Consider the following 14,597-nt stretch of genomic DNA (forward strand, 5'->3'; position numbering starts at 1 on the left):
AGACACTCATCCCCAGGGGGTTAACTGACTTCCAAAGTCCAAGGGAGGGTTAGTGAAGGAAGCTTCTTGGTTCCTGGTTTAAAACTCATCTCAACACACCACACTGCCTTCCTAAAACTTAACTGAGATTTTTAAATAATCATCAGGAAATAGTCTGGAGAGGTAATACACGTACAAGGATATTAACTTCAGCCCTGTGTACTAGCACAAAAGACTAAAAACTACCTTACTGTCTACTAATAGGGGATGGATTGAAGAGGTAATGGTGTATCCATTCGATGCTACAATATACAGCAGCCCCCCTTTTTTTTTTGGAATGGAGGTTTAATAGAAGAGAAGGGAAAGAGAAACAGCTCTTTCTATATAGAGAGGAGTCTCTGAGTGGAAAGGACCCATATACAGCCTTTTTAAAAAGGAGGTTGTTGGAGCCGAACACGGTGGCTCACGCCCGTAATCCCAGCAACTCCAGAGGATCACTTGAAGTCAGGAGTTCCAGACCAGCCTGGGTAACACCGTGAGACCTCCCCTCCGCCATCTCTAAAAAAATACAGTAAAACTAAAAGGAGGTTGATCTATGTATTTTGATACATAAAGACCCCCGAGATACGCTGTTAGTGAAAAATCAAGAGGCATGCTGCCATTTGTGTTGAAGGCCTGCGGAGGCACACGTGTGCACATGCTCCCAGCCTTGCCGCCACTGGAAGGACACACCAAGAGCCCGCAACAGCAGCTGCCTATCGGGGAGAAGTTCAGTGCAGAGAGAATGAGACTTAACTTCGTTGCCTCCCCTTGATGCCTTTTGAATTTTGTACCACACAGCTGACCTTTGAACAGGTCATACTACTTATTCAAAAAGTAACATAATGAAAACACGAAAATGTCTCTAAGGCCAAAGCTACACACAGATGTTTTGTTTTATTTTATTTTATTTTTTTTGAGACAGAGTCTCATTCTGTCACCCAGGCTGGAGTGCAGTGGCCGATCTCGGCTCACTGCAAGCTCCGCCTCCCGGGTTCACACCATTCTCCTGCCTCAGCCTCCTGAGTAGCTGGGACTACAGGCGCCCGCCACCACGCCCGGCTAATTTTTTTTTGTATTTTTAGTAGAGACAGGGTTCCACTGTGTTAGCCAGGATGGTCTCAATCTCCTGATCTCGTGATCCACCCGCCTCAGCCTCCCAAAGTGCTGGGATTACTTACAGGCGTGAGCCACCGTGCCTGGCCTACACACAGATGTTTTATTAGTTAGTATACAGGTTGAGCTGCGTGGGCTCCAGGCCCAAAATAACAGCCGCTCACAACACAAGCACGTTTATCTTTCGTGAAAAGGTCTCTGCATCCCTCAGTGGGGAATTTGTGCCCTAAGATGACAGCAGGGCTGGCTCCCTCTATCCTGTCTCCCCTGCCCCCAGGATGCTGGCTTGGTGCAGGTGCTCTGGGATGACTTCCTACCACGGATACGCATATCCCAGCCAGCAGGAGGGATGAGTGGGGCCCTCCAGGTGCCCAGAACAGTGTCATTGTGGAAGAAGGGGCCCACTGGCAGCCTTGGCCATGAGGGTCCAGCGATAGGGGGCTAAATAAATAATGGTACCCTGTGTAGAACCACATGACGGATGGCCAGCCAATTGACCTGACTCAGGTGCAGGCTGTGCGGTGATCTGGAAAGACATTCACGTCCTTTCAAATGACAACAGATGAATACAAACAGTATACAGTAGGTGCCCCTTATCCTCAAGAAGGCGTTCCAAGTCTCCCAGGAGATGCCTAAAACCATGGCTAGTACCCACTCCTAAACTGAATAGCCTATGCACAAAGGTATTTTTCCTTTTTCACAATTTTATGGGTAGATTATTATTTTTTTTGTTATTTAGTTTTTATTTCATAGTCATAAACTTAACTCTGCAATCCAGCTAGACACGGAAGGGAACAAGGAAAACATGGAACCCAAAGTGAACTGCAGTGACAGCACAAAGATTCTAGGATACTACAAGCAAATGGGGTGGTGGGGTGCTACTCTGAGCTACAGAAGGAATGGTCTGGTGGTTAAGATAAAACACAAGTCAAACTTATTAGCGTTGTCCACAGTCAGCAATGGTGATCTTCTTGCTGGTCTTGCCATTCCTGGACCCAAAGTGCTCCAGGGCCTCCACAATCTTCATGCCTTCTTTCACCCTGCCAGAGACCACACGCTTGCCATCCAACTACTCGGTCTTGGCAGTGCAGATGAAAAACTGGGAATCGTTTGTGTTGGGTCCAGCATTTGCCATGGACAAGATGTCAGGACCTGTATGTTTTAGAATGAAGTTCTCATCATCAGATTTATCCCTGTAGATGGACTTGCCACCAGTGCCATTATGGCGTGTGAAGTCACCACCCTGACACGTAAACCCCAGAATAATCCTGTGAAAGCAGGAAACCTTATAACCAAATCCTTTCTCTCCAGTGCTCAGAGCACGAAAGTTTTCTGTCTTTGGAAACCTGTCTGCAAACAGCTCGAAGGAGACTCTCCCCAAGGGCTTGCCATTGACGGCGATGTTGAAGAACACGGTGGGGTTGACCATGGCTGATAGTACAGGGCTCCTGGTGGCAGTGGCGTCTGCAAAGCCTTTTTGCTGGTTTTTTTAAGAGACTGGGTCTCACTCTGTCACCCAGGCTGAAGTGCAGTGATGCAATCATAGCTCACTGCAGCCTTGAACTTCTGGGCTCAAGTGATCCTCCCGCCTCAGACTCCTGAGTAGCTAGGAATACAGGTGTGTGCCACTGTGCCTGGCTTATTTTTTTTTTTTTTTTTTTTTTTTTGTAGAGGCAGGATCTTGCTATATACCCAGGCTGATCTTGAACTCCTGGGCTCAAGTGATCCTCCCACCTTGGCCTCCCAAAACAGTGGGATTATAGGCGTGAGCGACTGCATCTGGCCTGAAGGATTCCTTCTTACAACCACAGTATATGATCTTCTTTTCTTATTGAGAACTTTCACCTTTTCACTTAAGAAAGCACTTTATGGTTTCTCTATGGTGTATCCGAATTGCCAGTGCCCCTCCTCTTGTGCTTTAGGGCCATGAAGTACGGGAGACTTGACCACAAGCACTGTGATTCCAAGACAGCGAATCTGATCACAGAGATGGCTACTAAGTGACCTGCAGGTGGGGACGCTGGCAAAGGGAGGAGTCACATCCAGGGCGGGACAGGGTGGGATGGTCCCAGATTTCATCACGCTACTCGGAAGGGCATGAAATTTAAAACTTCGGAATTGCTTCTGGAATTTTCCATTGAATATTTTCAAACTGACGTTGACCAAGGGTAACTGAAACTGCAGAAAGCAAAATCACAGATAAGGGGGGTGATGAGGTTTGGCTGTGTCCCCACCCAAATCTCATATTGAACTGTAGTTCCCATAATCCCCACGTGTTATGGGAGGGACCCGGCGGGAAGTAACTAAATCATGGGGGTGGTTACCCTCATGCTGTACTCATGACAGGGAATGAGTTCTCATGAAATCTGATGATTTTATAAAGGGGTTTGCACCTCCCTCACTCTCATTCTTCTCTCTCCTGCCACCCTGTGAAGAAGGATGTGTTTGCTTCCCCTTCTGCCATGAGAGTAAGTTTCCTAAGGCCTCTCCAGCCATGCAGAACTGTGAGTCAATTAAACCTCTTTCCTTTAAAAGTTACCCAGTCTAACGTACATCCTTATAGCAGCATGAGAATGGACTAATACAGGGGGCCTACTATATTTGCATTTTTGTAAATATTTATAAATAGGAAAATGTATATATGAATATACCAAGGCATGGCATTTTTGCTTAGTGATTCATTCGAATGTTCTACACTAAAAATGTGGTTTCAGGCCAGGCGTGGTGGCTCACGCCTGTAATCCCAGCACTTTCGGAGGCCAAAGCGGGAGGATCACAAGCTCAGGAGTTCGAGACCAGCCTGACCAACACAGTGAAACCCCGTCTCTACTAAAAATACAAAAATTAGCCGGGCATGGTTGTACGCGCCTGTAATCCCAGCTACTCAGAAGGCTGAGGCAGAAGAATCGTGTGAACCCAGGAGGCAGAGGTTGCAGTGAGCCAAGAAGACTGCGCCACTGCACTCCAGCCTGAGCGACAGAGCTAGACTCTGTCTCAAAAAAAAAAAAAAGAAAAAAAAAAGTGGTTTCGCAAACAAACTTTTTAAAAACTTCATTTGGAAACCAAAATAAGCACTCTGCTTTCACTGGTTCTTTCTTCAGTTTTCTTAAAATGTTAATAAATATCCCTAAAGTAGTGAAGAACAACTATCCCCCTGCCCTCCCAAAAAAAAGAAACACTAAAGGAAAAAACGATGGGAATTTCTTACATTAACTGAATCCCCAACCTTCTCTGGGAAGGTACTATATGAGCTGGAACACTGAGGGAACACAGCCACGGGAATAAAGAAGTCCCTATTTCCCCGGGGCATGTGAGTTTAAGCCAGGAACAGAAGTGCACTAAACAAAACAGAAACTGTAAAGGTGACATCCCAATTCAGTCCTTGACTCCAACCAGGTTTTCTCCTAAGGCTGGGAAAGCATGACAGGCCTCTAACTTACTCAAACCACCCACAAACAGCCACCATCCAGGGCAGATTGGGCATAGGCTGCAGCACTGGGGTACAAGAGGGCTGAAGTGGGTACCTCCCGGCAGCGCTTTCACCCAGGAGATGCAAAACCAGATTCCGTGGGCCACGTCACTTCTCACAGGAACCTGGCCTCCTGGAACTCTGAATGATGGTGATGCTGGGGGCAGGGGGCAGAGGCTCCAGAGAAAGGGGTGCTGATATGTACGAGGCTACAGGTAAGGCAGTCAGAAAAGAGATGATTAAGCCATGAAAGAAGCAAAAAAGAAAAAAACTTGTTACTAAGTACACTGATGCTATAAAATTAAAGGAGTCCTTTAAGGGACTAGAGAGAATAGAGTTCCTAATTATTGATTTGCAATATTCTTTAAGCAAAGAAATGTATGATTTTTAAAAAATTAATTCATTGACCCATTACACTGGTGAATTTTGGCTCCAAAGGTGTTCAGGTTGGTAATCAATCAATGAATCATAAAGAAAAAGACCTTGAGACATTATCAAATTACTCTTATTGAGAGTCCAAGAGACTGTAGTTTAGTGAAAAGCAACAGATTTACAGTCAGATAGACTTAAAAGCTAAGTTTGAATTTGAGTTATGGCCTGGATAAGTTATTAAAACTGATAAGCCTCAATCTCTTCATTTGTTATTGTAATGAGTCAACCAGGGAAAATATATAAGGCCGGGCGCGGCGGCTCACGCTTGTAGACCCAGCACTTTGGGAGGCCAAAGGAGGGCGGATCACTTGAGGTCAGGAGTTCAAGACCATCCTGGCCAACACGGCAAAAACCCATTTCTACTAAAAATACAAAAATTAGCCGGGCATGGTGGCAGGCGCCTGTAATCCCAGCTACTTGGGAGTCTGAGGCATGAGAATCTCCTGAACCCAGGAGGTGGAGGTTGCAGTGAGCCAAGATCACGCCACTGCACTCCAGACTCCAGCCTGGGTAACAGAGCGATACTCTGTCTCAAAAAAAAAAAAAAAAAAAAAAGAAAAATACATAAGCATATGCCAAGAGTTCAAAAAATTAGTTATCATTTTAAAATGTTGGGCCCTATATAGCAGACCAAAACTAAAAACTCTACAGCCAAAGTCCTCTCAATGAGAAGTAGAAAAACAAAAGCCTTCACATATTCTTAATGCATATAAAATAAAGACCATTTGAAATAAATTTGTCAATGGGAATTAAGAGCGATTGGAATCCATTCCGCAAATCTTTAGTAAGTTACAAACACATGCAAGGTACCAGGTATCCTAAGGATCGGAGACTGAAAGTGCTGTCTCCATGCACACAATCTACCTGTGAGTAGACAGGCAGACACACGCTGTGTTCTGCAGACATGTTTTGAGGTGTGTCTTAGTTCAGCCTGCTATTACAGAATATGATAGACTGATTACTTAAAGAACAGACATTTATTTCTTACAGTTCTGGAGGCTGGAAGTCCACCAAGATCAGGGTGCCAGCAGGGTCAGGTCTTTGGTGAGGGCCTCATTCTCGGCAGAGGAACAAAGCACTGGACTCTATCTCTTTATAAGCATACACTGATCCTATTCATGGGGGCTCCACCCTTGTGAGCTACTTACCCCCCAAAGGTGCCACCTCCAGACAGCATCACCTTGGAGATTTCGGCTTTAACATATGAATTGGGAGGGAGATACAATTCAGTCCCAGCAAGGTGCCAGCATTGTTCACTATGTCCTTCCCTGAAAATTCCCTTTGCCCACAGGTCTCACCAAAGGTGTGGCCCTCAGTGGCCATGTTGTACCACGCAATTCTCTCCCACCCCTCTCTTTCCCTTCCCCATCACAGTGGACTGAATCATGCCTGGATAATCCCTTTCTTGGCCAGAAACCAGTGAGAACCTTTCTGGAGAATCTGAACTAAGGAACAGATGCTTGGGGCAGTCTAGTTGACAGAGAGGGAGACAGAAAGGGAGAGAGGTTAGAAAGACAGATGGACCTTGGGTACTTGACTTTCTAATGTTTAATTCTAATAAAGTCCAGCCATACATTATTTTCAGATAACCTATTGTATATTTAAATAAAACCTTTTTAAAATATTTATTTATTTATTTATTGAGACAGAGTCTCACTGTCACCCAGGCTCACTGGAGTACAGTGGCGCAATCTCGGCTCACTGCAGTGTGTGCTTATAAAGTGATCTTCGTCTCCCGGGTTCAAGCAATTCTGCCTCAGCCTCCCAAGTAGCTGGGATTACAGGTGACCGCCATCATGCCAGACTAATTTTTGTATTTTCAGTAGAGACGGGGTTTCACTATGTAGCCCAGGCTGCTCTCGAAATACTGACCTCAGGTGATCCACCCGCCTCGGCCTCCCAAAGTGCTGGGATTACAGGCGTGAGCCACTGCGCCCAGCAAAATAAAACCTTTTACTTGAGCTGGTTGGTAGATGCTACACACACATTAAGCAACAGATGCAAAGACCCACGTCTCCCATTTGTGATTGTGGACAAGGAACTCACCTCTAGGAGCCACAGCTTGGGGCAGGAGAATGAGGGTCTGCCCGAGCAGAGGGCTGGGGAGATAAGGTGAGAGCAACTGGGAAAGATGTCATGGGAAAGATACACTCACTAAGAGCTACAGGGCCTCCGGCAGGGGTCAGCGCCTTTGGTCACAGTGGCTGCGGAAGGCTTCATGAAAGAAAGGACATTTGGGCTGACCTTCAATTTAGAGAAGAGGAGAAGAAAGATCAGGAGACACTCTCAGAAGCACAGGAAGCCATGACCCACAGAAAGGCGTGGGCAGTAACAAATTCCTCTTGGTGAACAATGATGTCTGACACTGAATTCAAAGTTGTTTTCTGCGCTACTCTGTAATCAGACCTCCCTCCCTACTCATTAGCCACAAATGCTTCAGCAAATGCTGTGCACAATAGCTGGATTTTAGTGATTCCTGGGAGGAGGGTGGTGAGAGACAGAGAACTGAAGATAACCGTGTTCCACCCAAGGCCAAATGTTGAAGAAAAAGAGCACTCTAAGGACACACAGGCACAAGGAGCCCAATGATGGGGCAAGTTGGCTGCAGTGTGGGTGTGCCTGAGGACCATGAAAACTTAAGACCCCGAGAAACCCCCATGAACATGTATCAGCTCAGGCCATTTTGTTTAGATAGTAAAGGAAAGGTACCAGGTGCGGTGGCTCATGCCTGTAATCCCAGCACTTTCGGAGGCTGAGGTGGGGAGATCACTTGAGGTCAGGAGTTCGAGACCAGCCTGGCCAACGTGGTGAAACCCCGTCTCTACTAAAAATACAAAAATTAGCTGGGCGTGGTAGTGCGCACCTATAATGCTGGCTACTAGGGAGGCTGAGGCAGGAGAATCGCTTGAACCTAGGAGGTGGAGGTTGCAGTGAGCAAAGATCACGACACTGCACTCCAGCCTGGGCAACAGAGTGAGACTCTGTCTCAAAAAATTAAAAAAATAAAAAAAAAAAGGAAAGGTGACCCCAGCATGTCAAAGGACATGGAAGCCCTTTGGTAATAGAACAACAGGGAAAAAATGCCAGAAGCTTCTAGACTGAAAACAAGTTAAAACAGACAAAAAGAATAAGGTTACCTACAAAAGAAAGAGAAGCAGAGAAAACAGCATCTGGCCAGGCGCAGTGGCTCACACCTGTAGTCCCAGCACTTTGGGGAACCGAGTCAGGTGGATCACCTGAGGTCAAGGTCAGGAGTTCGAGACCAGCCTGGCCTGGGTGACAGAGCAAGACTCTGCCTCAAAAATCAAAAACAAAACAAAGAAAACAACATCCGTACCAGTAAATGCTGGAAGATATTAAAACAACATTTATGGAGTTTCAAGGAAAACGATTGTTATCATAGAGTCACATGCACACCCAGGCTATGCATTATGTGGGAGGGGAAAAGAATGGCATTTTCAGACACGCAAGAACTCAAAATATATCATCCACGCACTCTAAGAAAAAAAAACATGTGAGAATGCTGTTAAAGAAGAAAAAGACAGGATGTGTTTTCTTTTTTACTTTTATTTTTTTTGAGACAGAGTCTTGCTCTGTCGCCCAGGCTGGAGTGCAATGGTGCGATCTCGACTCACTGCAACCTCCACCTCCTGGGTTCAAGCGATTCTCCTGCCTGCCTCAGCCTCCCGAGTAGCTGAGATTACATACACCCGCCACCACACCTGGCTAATTTTTTTTTGTATTTTTAGTAGAGATGGGGTTTCACCATGTTGTCCAGGCTGGTCTTGAACTCCTGACCTCAGGTGATCAGCCCACTTCGGCCTCCCAAAGTGCTGGGATTACAGGCGTGAGCCACCACGCCTGGCCGGGAGGATGTGTTTTATAAGGAACAATGGAAACCCATGAAAACAATAAAGCTGTCAGGAAAGTCTAAAATGTTTTTGCTAACAGGGATGTGAAACATGTAATAGTTAAGAAAAAAGTCTCTAGTGACACAAGGGCAAAAATAAAAGAATTACAATTCCAGGTTATTTCAATTAAACCTAGGAAATGAAAAGAAGTCAAAATATCCTACACAATTTTTCTTCTGAGATGGTAGAATATTTTAAATAGTGGTTAATTTTTTGATATGGATAAAGAAATATAGATGAAAACATACTTGTTCAAAATGTACAGATCGCCAGGCACGGTGGCTCACGCCTATAGTCCCAGCACTTTGGGAGACTGAGGTGGGTGAACTGCTTGAGTTCAGGAGTTCGAGACCAGCCTAGACAACATAGTGAGACCCTGTCTCTACAAAAATAAAAAAATTAGCCAGGTGTAGTGGCATGTGCCTGTAGTCCTAGCTACTTGAGAGGCTGAGGTGGGAGGATCACTTGAGTCCAGGAGGTCAAGGCTGTAGTGAGCTGAGATTGTGCCACTGCACTCCAGCCCAGATGACAGAGTGAGACCTTGCCTCAAAAAAAAAAAAAAAAAAAAATGTGTACAGATAATCCACAGAAGAAAAAAAGAACGAAAACTAAACATATTCTACCAAAGACAGGAAATAAAATACAGAAATTTTTGAGTACCAAGAAAGCTTATAAACAAAATTCAAAGACTCAATATGATCTGAGCTGTCCAGTATGATAGCCACTAGTCACATGGGGCTATTTAAATTTAAATTAATTCAAATAAAATAAAAACATTCAGCTCAGTCACACTTGTCACATGCAAGTGCTCCATGTGTTGATGACTGCCCAACTGGATTACTATCACCCCAGAAAGTTCCAGCACACAACAGCAAGAGTCAGTGAAAGATACATGGTAACAAATGCACCCAGGTACAGTAATATCCCAGCGATGTTAAACACACACACATATTAAAAAGTGAGTTCATTAAACTATCAGTGGTGACATCTCTGGGAAATAAGGTGACCAGGGGCTTTGCTTTCACTCTACCTTATATAACTTATTGTTTGATATATATATATTTGATTTATATATATATTTGATTTATATATCTCTATGTATTTGATATTATATATCTGTATTTGATATTTATATATCTCTATATATTTGATATTTATATATCTATATATTTGATATTTTTTGATATTTATATATGTGATATATATAAATATATACATATAAGAGATACATATATATATATGTATATTTTTAGACAGAGTCTCATTCTGTTGCCCAGGCTGGAGTACAGTAGTGCAATCACAGCTCTCTGGGCTGAAGCAATTCTCCCATCTCAGCCTCCCAAGTAGCTGGAACTGTACGCATGCACCACCATGTCTAGCTCATTTTTTATTTCGTCGAGATAGGGTCTTGCTGTGTTGCCCAGGTTGATCTTGAATTCTTGGCCTCAAGCGATCCTCCACCTTGGCTTCCCAAAGCACTGGGATGACAGGCATGAGCCACCACACCTGGCCCTATTGTTTGATATTTGAATAAGCATATTTTTAAAAAGTCATTAACATGTTTTCAAAGGAAACAACAATCAATTTCCTGAACTTGGAGTAGAACTTGGTTCTGTTAAAATAAAGTGATTTTAATTAGTATAGATGTATAACGTACATTTGCACTAATAAACAAAGATGGCAAAGTATATGTCCTATATTTAGACAACCCTGGAAAAAGTTTGTTCTGGGCCAAAGGGTGACATCACCCATTCAGATGCAAGTCTTAGCAGATACTTGATCAATTCAAATCAGTTCTTGATTTGAGGAGGTCCCTCAGGCAAAGACTGTCGTTAATCTATTTTTCCATTTAGATTTATACAGTTGATAACAGATCAAATTTCAGAAAGGGCAGCTTTGAGTTATCCCTAAATTTTCCATAAGGAAAACCTATTGCAAGTCATAATATGTTTCTGCATTTTCCCACTGATACCACACAGCTGACAAAGGGGAAGTTCCCAACTCAATTTCAACAATAGACAGATAAAGTCAGATACAACAACATAGTGCCCAAAGAAGAACTTCCTTTTTCTTCCCCCCTAAATTGGGGATGGTAGAAGACAGATTACGTTCTTTGTTAAAAGAATTCCAAAGTTTTCATCTTTGTCCAATACCAGATCTTCAATCTTTCTAAGAAAAAGAACTCTTAAAAACGTCTTAGGCCAGGCACGGTGGCTCACGCCTGTAATGCCAGCACTTTGGGAGGCCGAGGTGGGCGGATCACAAGGTCAGGAGATGAGACCATCCTGGCTAACATGGTGAAACCCCATCTCTACTAAAAATACAAAAATTAGCTGGGTGTGGTGGCATGCGCCTGTAATCCCAGCTACTGAGAAGGCTGAGATAGGAGAATTGCTTGAATCCAGGAGGCGAAGGTTGCAGTGAGCCGAGATTGCACCACTGCACTCCAGCCTGGATGACAGAGCAAGACTCCGTCTCAAAAAAAAAGGGTACATTTTCCATGAAAAACAAGATATAAAGACAGTGAGACTCAAGTATTTTATAATACTTACGCCATTGCTTTTAATTAAACATAAAACATCTGATATTTCATTCATGGACTCTTAGCATTATCTATAAAATGAAATACCCTTTTTAGTCCATGAAGAAAATTCCATGAAAACAAAAGAAAAGCATACCCAGTTTTACATATTTACATACTTACATTCTGGTGCAAAACAAAACTCTAATTGGGTATTTTCCTTTTATTTGAGGCTCTAGTTTCAACTTAATATGTCTAAAACGACTAGTAAATACATTACACGGAGTGGTGGGGTAAATGAATTCTTTCAGGCCACAAAAGTACTATTCAGTAAATTACCTCTCTGCACTGGCCACTGCCTGGTGGCCTCAAATTGACAAACTGCCTTTAAGAGGTGAAACATGTTCTTACTGATTCATCCAAAGGCTCATTATTTGTTATTTATTTATACTGATGGGAATGAAGAGGCCGAGTATAGAAAAAGAGTCTTTCAAATTTTAACATTTACAAACTTGAGCTACTTAAAACCTAGGTTTCTACTGCGATATCATCAGTACATGAGCCAAATAAAACACATTTACTCCCCCAAATTTGGCACACATTGTCTAAATTCAAATCCAAACAGGCAATCCAAGGAGAGCAGTCATTTGGAGTTTTCCTAAACTCTTTACATTTAAATAGAGTACAATACATCCATTATGTTAATCTTTTCCCACTAGAAGCTATTATCATGGTATCTGCTCTTGGTTAAAACATCTCAGTCCATGGGGCATCTCTAAATTTTGATTAACCTTTCTAATATATAAAATGTGCTGATATACAAAACTGAAAACTTCCGTAGGCAGCACAGATGCCTCTGGGTGCTACTCTGGGAACTTTAGCTTCTTGAAAGGTGTCGGGGGACAGGCTCAGATCAATGCGCACACAGATGAGGAATTCTTTGTACCAGAGACATTCTCAACAGTGTAAGCAAAGAAGTCCTAATCAAGCCCCCAACCTAGAATATCAGTCAAAAGAGGAACAATAAACAGAAATTACAGCAGAGAAAATAAAAGTCCAGGGTCTCTCCAGAAAGATAACACAGGTACTGAAGCTAATCCATCAGCTTGCATCTGCACCTGGGCCCATTTCTGGCACTAGAACTACCGTTTCAAAAACATACTTGTATTTAGCTATCTATCACAAGCACGTTTCTATCCCTGCATAAACAGAGCTCAGGTTCAGATTCCTATGCAATTTCCTTTCCTCTCTTTAAAAAAAAATATTCTAGACTCGAACATTCGATACTTGCAGCCGCCACTGAAGTATTCACGGCAAAGATAAAAACAACTTGCAAATGGGAGAGGCACATAGTCAGCTTTTCTTTTTCTTGATTTCTTGTTAATATTTTATAATGAATTAGAGGTCAGTCAAAAGTCCCTTTCTATAGCAAATCTTAAAATAGACAAGTAGAATGCAAATGATTTACACTTTCAATGATCAATCATTTCAAGAATCTATGAACTGAGTAAACCATCTGTGATTCAGGCCTCCCTATCATGTTTTTTAAGCTGACCCACTTCTCCATCAATCACCATGGTTCGAAAAATCTCACTTCTAAGGGTGTAGCAAGAACCGCTCTGTGCTAGCGCATAGTTTGAATCCAATAGGGTAAAAGGGTAATGCAAAGAGCACTTCAAAAGGACACCACTTTTTATTTAAAATGACCCACTGCCTCTAAAAAGAGAGCATCCACACCGGCCTTCACCTGAAGCAATTCTTTTCTCCAACAGAAGAGCAAATCAAGTCTGCAGGGTTCGGGGGCAAAGGTAAAGGATTAAGAAACCCGATCAAGTGTGAAAATGCGTGGTGCATCGAGTTTTGGAGATCAAATACCAGCTTTGCAAACGGGATACGGCCAGGTCAGCGGGAGCCCGGTTCAGGGGATCGGCCCTGCTCTGAAGAGCTCTAGGGACACGCGAGGCGGTGCAAAGCCCAGTATCCCCAGCAGGGGCCGGGCCCGGGACCCCCTCGGCGCCAGAACTTTGCGCAGTTCGCCGCCTGCAGCCCCGACACCACCGGGGGCACCTCCACGCCGCTCCACCCACGTCTTTGCCCATTCTTTTCGGGTGGCGGCTGCGGAGAGGGGGTCTGAAGGGACTTAACAAGGATGGCAGGAGGCAGAGGAGGACGACCTCCTACCCCAGGCTGGGGCCGCCACAAAGGGAAGGGCGTAGCGCCTCTCCTCGGCGCCCACCGGAGCCACCCGCGGGCGAGGGCAACATGCGCCTCCTGGGCCAGGCCGCTGGCGGGGATGGGCGAGGCTGGCCGGGGGCACGCGGCAGGTGACAGTAGCGTCTCCCCGCCCGGGCCCCAGCCTCCCCGCCCACCCCGGGCCTCGCCTCCCAGCGCACTGTCCTTCTCCCGCGAGCCGCGCGCCCCGGACCTCACCATGGGCTCCGCGCCACGGAGAAGCCATCGCGGGGCGGAGCGGCCGAAGAACCCCCAGTCCTGGGAGCCACCCCCGAGCGGGAGACCCTGGCGCGCGCGGTCCCCGCCCTGTCGCGCCCGGTGCGCCCGCGCGCCGCCCCTACCCTTTGGCGTGCTCCGTCTCCTCCTCATTGTCCCCGTCTATCCCGCACGTGTCCTGGTCGTCCAGTTCCAGGCTCTGCTGGCTGGCCGCAGACTCGCTGTCCTCCGCCATCGCGGCGGCGCTGGCTGGGGAGGCGGTGCTCGGGGCCGGGCCGGCGCGGCGGGGCGGGCGCGGCCGGCGCGGCCGCAGCTCCCTCTAGTGCCTCCCGCCGTACTGCTTGGAGTCGGAGCCCGGGCGCTGCGCCCCGCCCCTCCCCGCCCGCCGTCCCCGCCCCTCACCGCCCCTCACCGCCCTCCTTCTCCGCCCCTCACCGTCCACGCCCTGCCGGCCGGCCCCGCCCCTCCCCGCCCGCCGTCCCCGCCCCTCCCCGCCCTCCGTCCCCGCCCCTCACCGTCCCCGCCCCTCACCGTCCACGCCCTGCCGGCCGGCCCCGCCCTGCCCCACGGGCTTGAACCCCGCCCACCTCTTCGTCCCTTCCCATCAAGCCCCGCCTCTCCCCGCCCTGCCGGCTTCAATCCCGCCCTCTAACCCCGCCCACCGCTGCAGCCCCTCCCAGCT

The 14,597-nt window shown here is 46.0% G+C and overlaps 1 protein-coding gene and 1 pseudogene across 7 annotated transcripts in view; both read right to left on the reverse strand.

Moving 5' to 3' along the window:
* NMT2 (N-myristoyltransferase 2) overlaps window positions 1-14,256 on the reverse strand; it is a 62,400-nt gene extending 48,144 nt beyond the window's left edge. For 5 of the 7 annotated variants that reach the window (XM_054503731.2, XM_054503727.2, XM_054503729.2 and 2 more), the window contains exon 1: window positions 14,041-14,256. In XM_054503731.2, the coding sequence (XP_054359706.1) occupies window positions 14,041-14,150 (110 nt within the window). In that variant the 5' untranslated portion in view covers window positions 14,151-14,256. The remainder of the gene's footprint in view (window positions 1-14,040) is intronic. The other 2 variants (XM_054503728.2, XM_054503730.2) reach the window with 1 other exon arrangement.
* Window positions 1,854-9,212, reverse strand: LOC129045252 (peptidyl-prolyl cis-trans isomerase A-like; annotated as a pseudogene).
* Window positions 14,257-14,597: the final 341 nt, after the last annotated feature.

Source organism: Pongo pygmaeus, chromosome 8 (assembly GCF_028885625.2).
Source record: "Pongo pygmaeus isolate AG05252 chromosome 8, NHGRI_mPonPyg2-v2.0_pri, whole genome shotgun sequence".
NCBI classification, from domain to species: domain Eukaryota; kingdom Metazoa; phylum Chordata; class Mammalia; order Primates; family Hominidae; genus Pongo; species Pongo pygmaeus.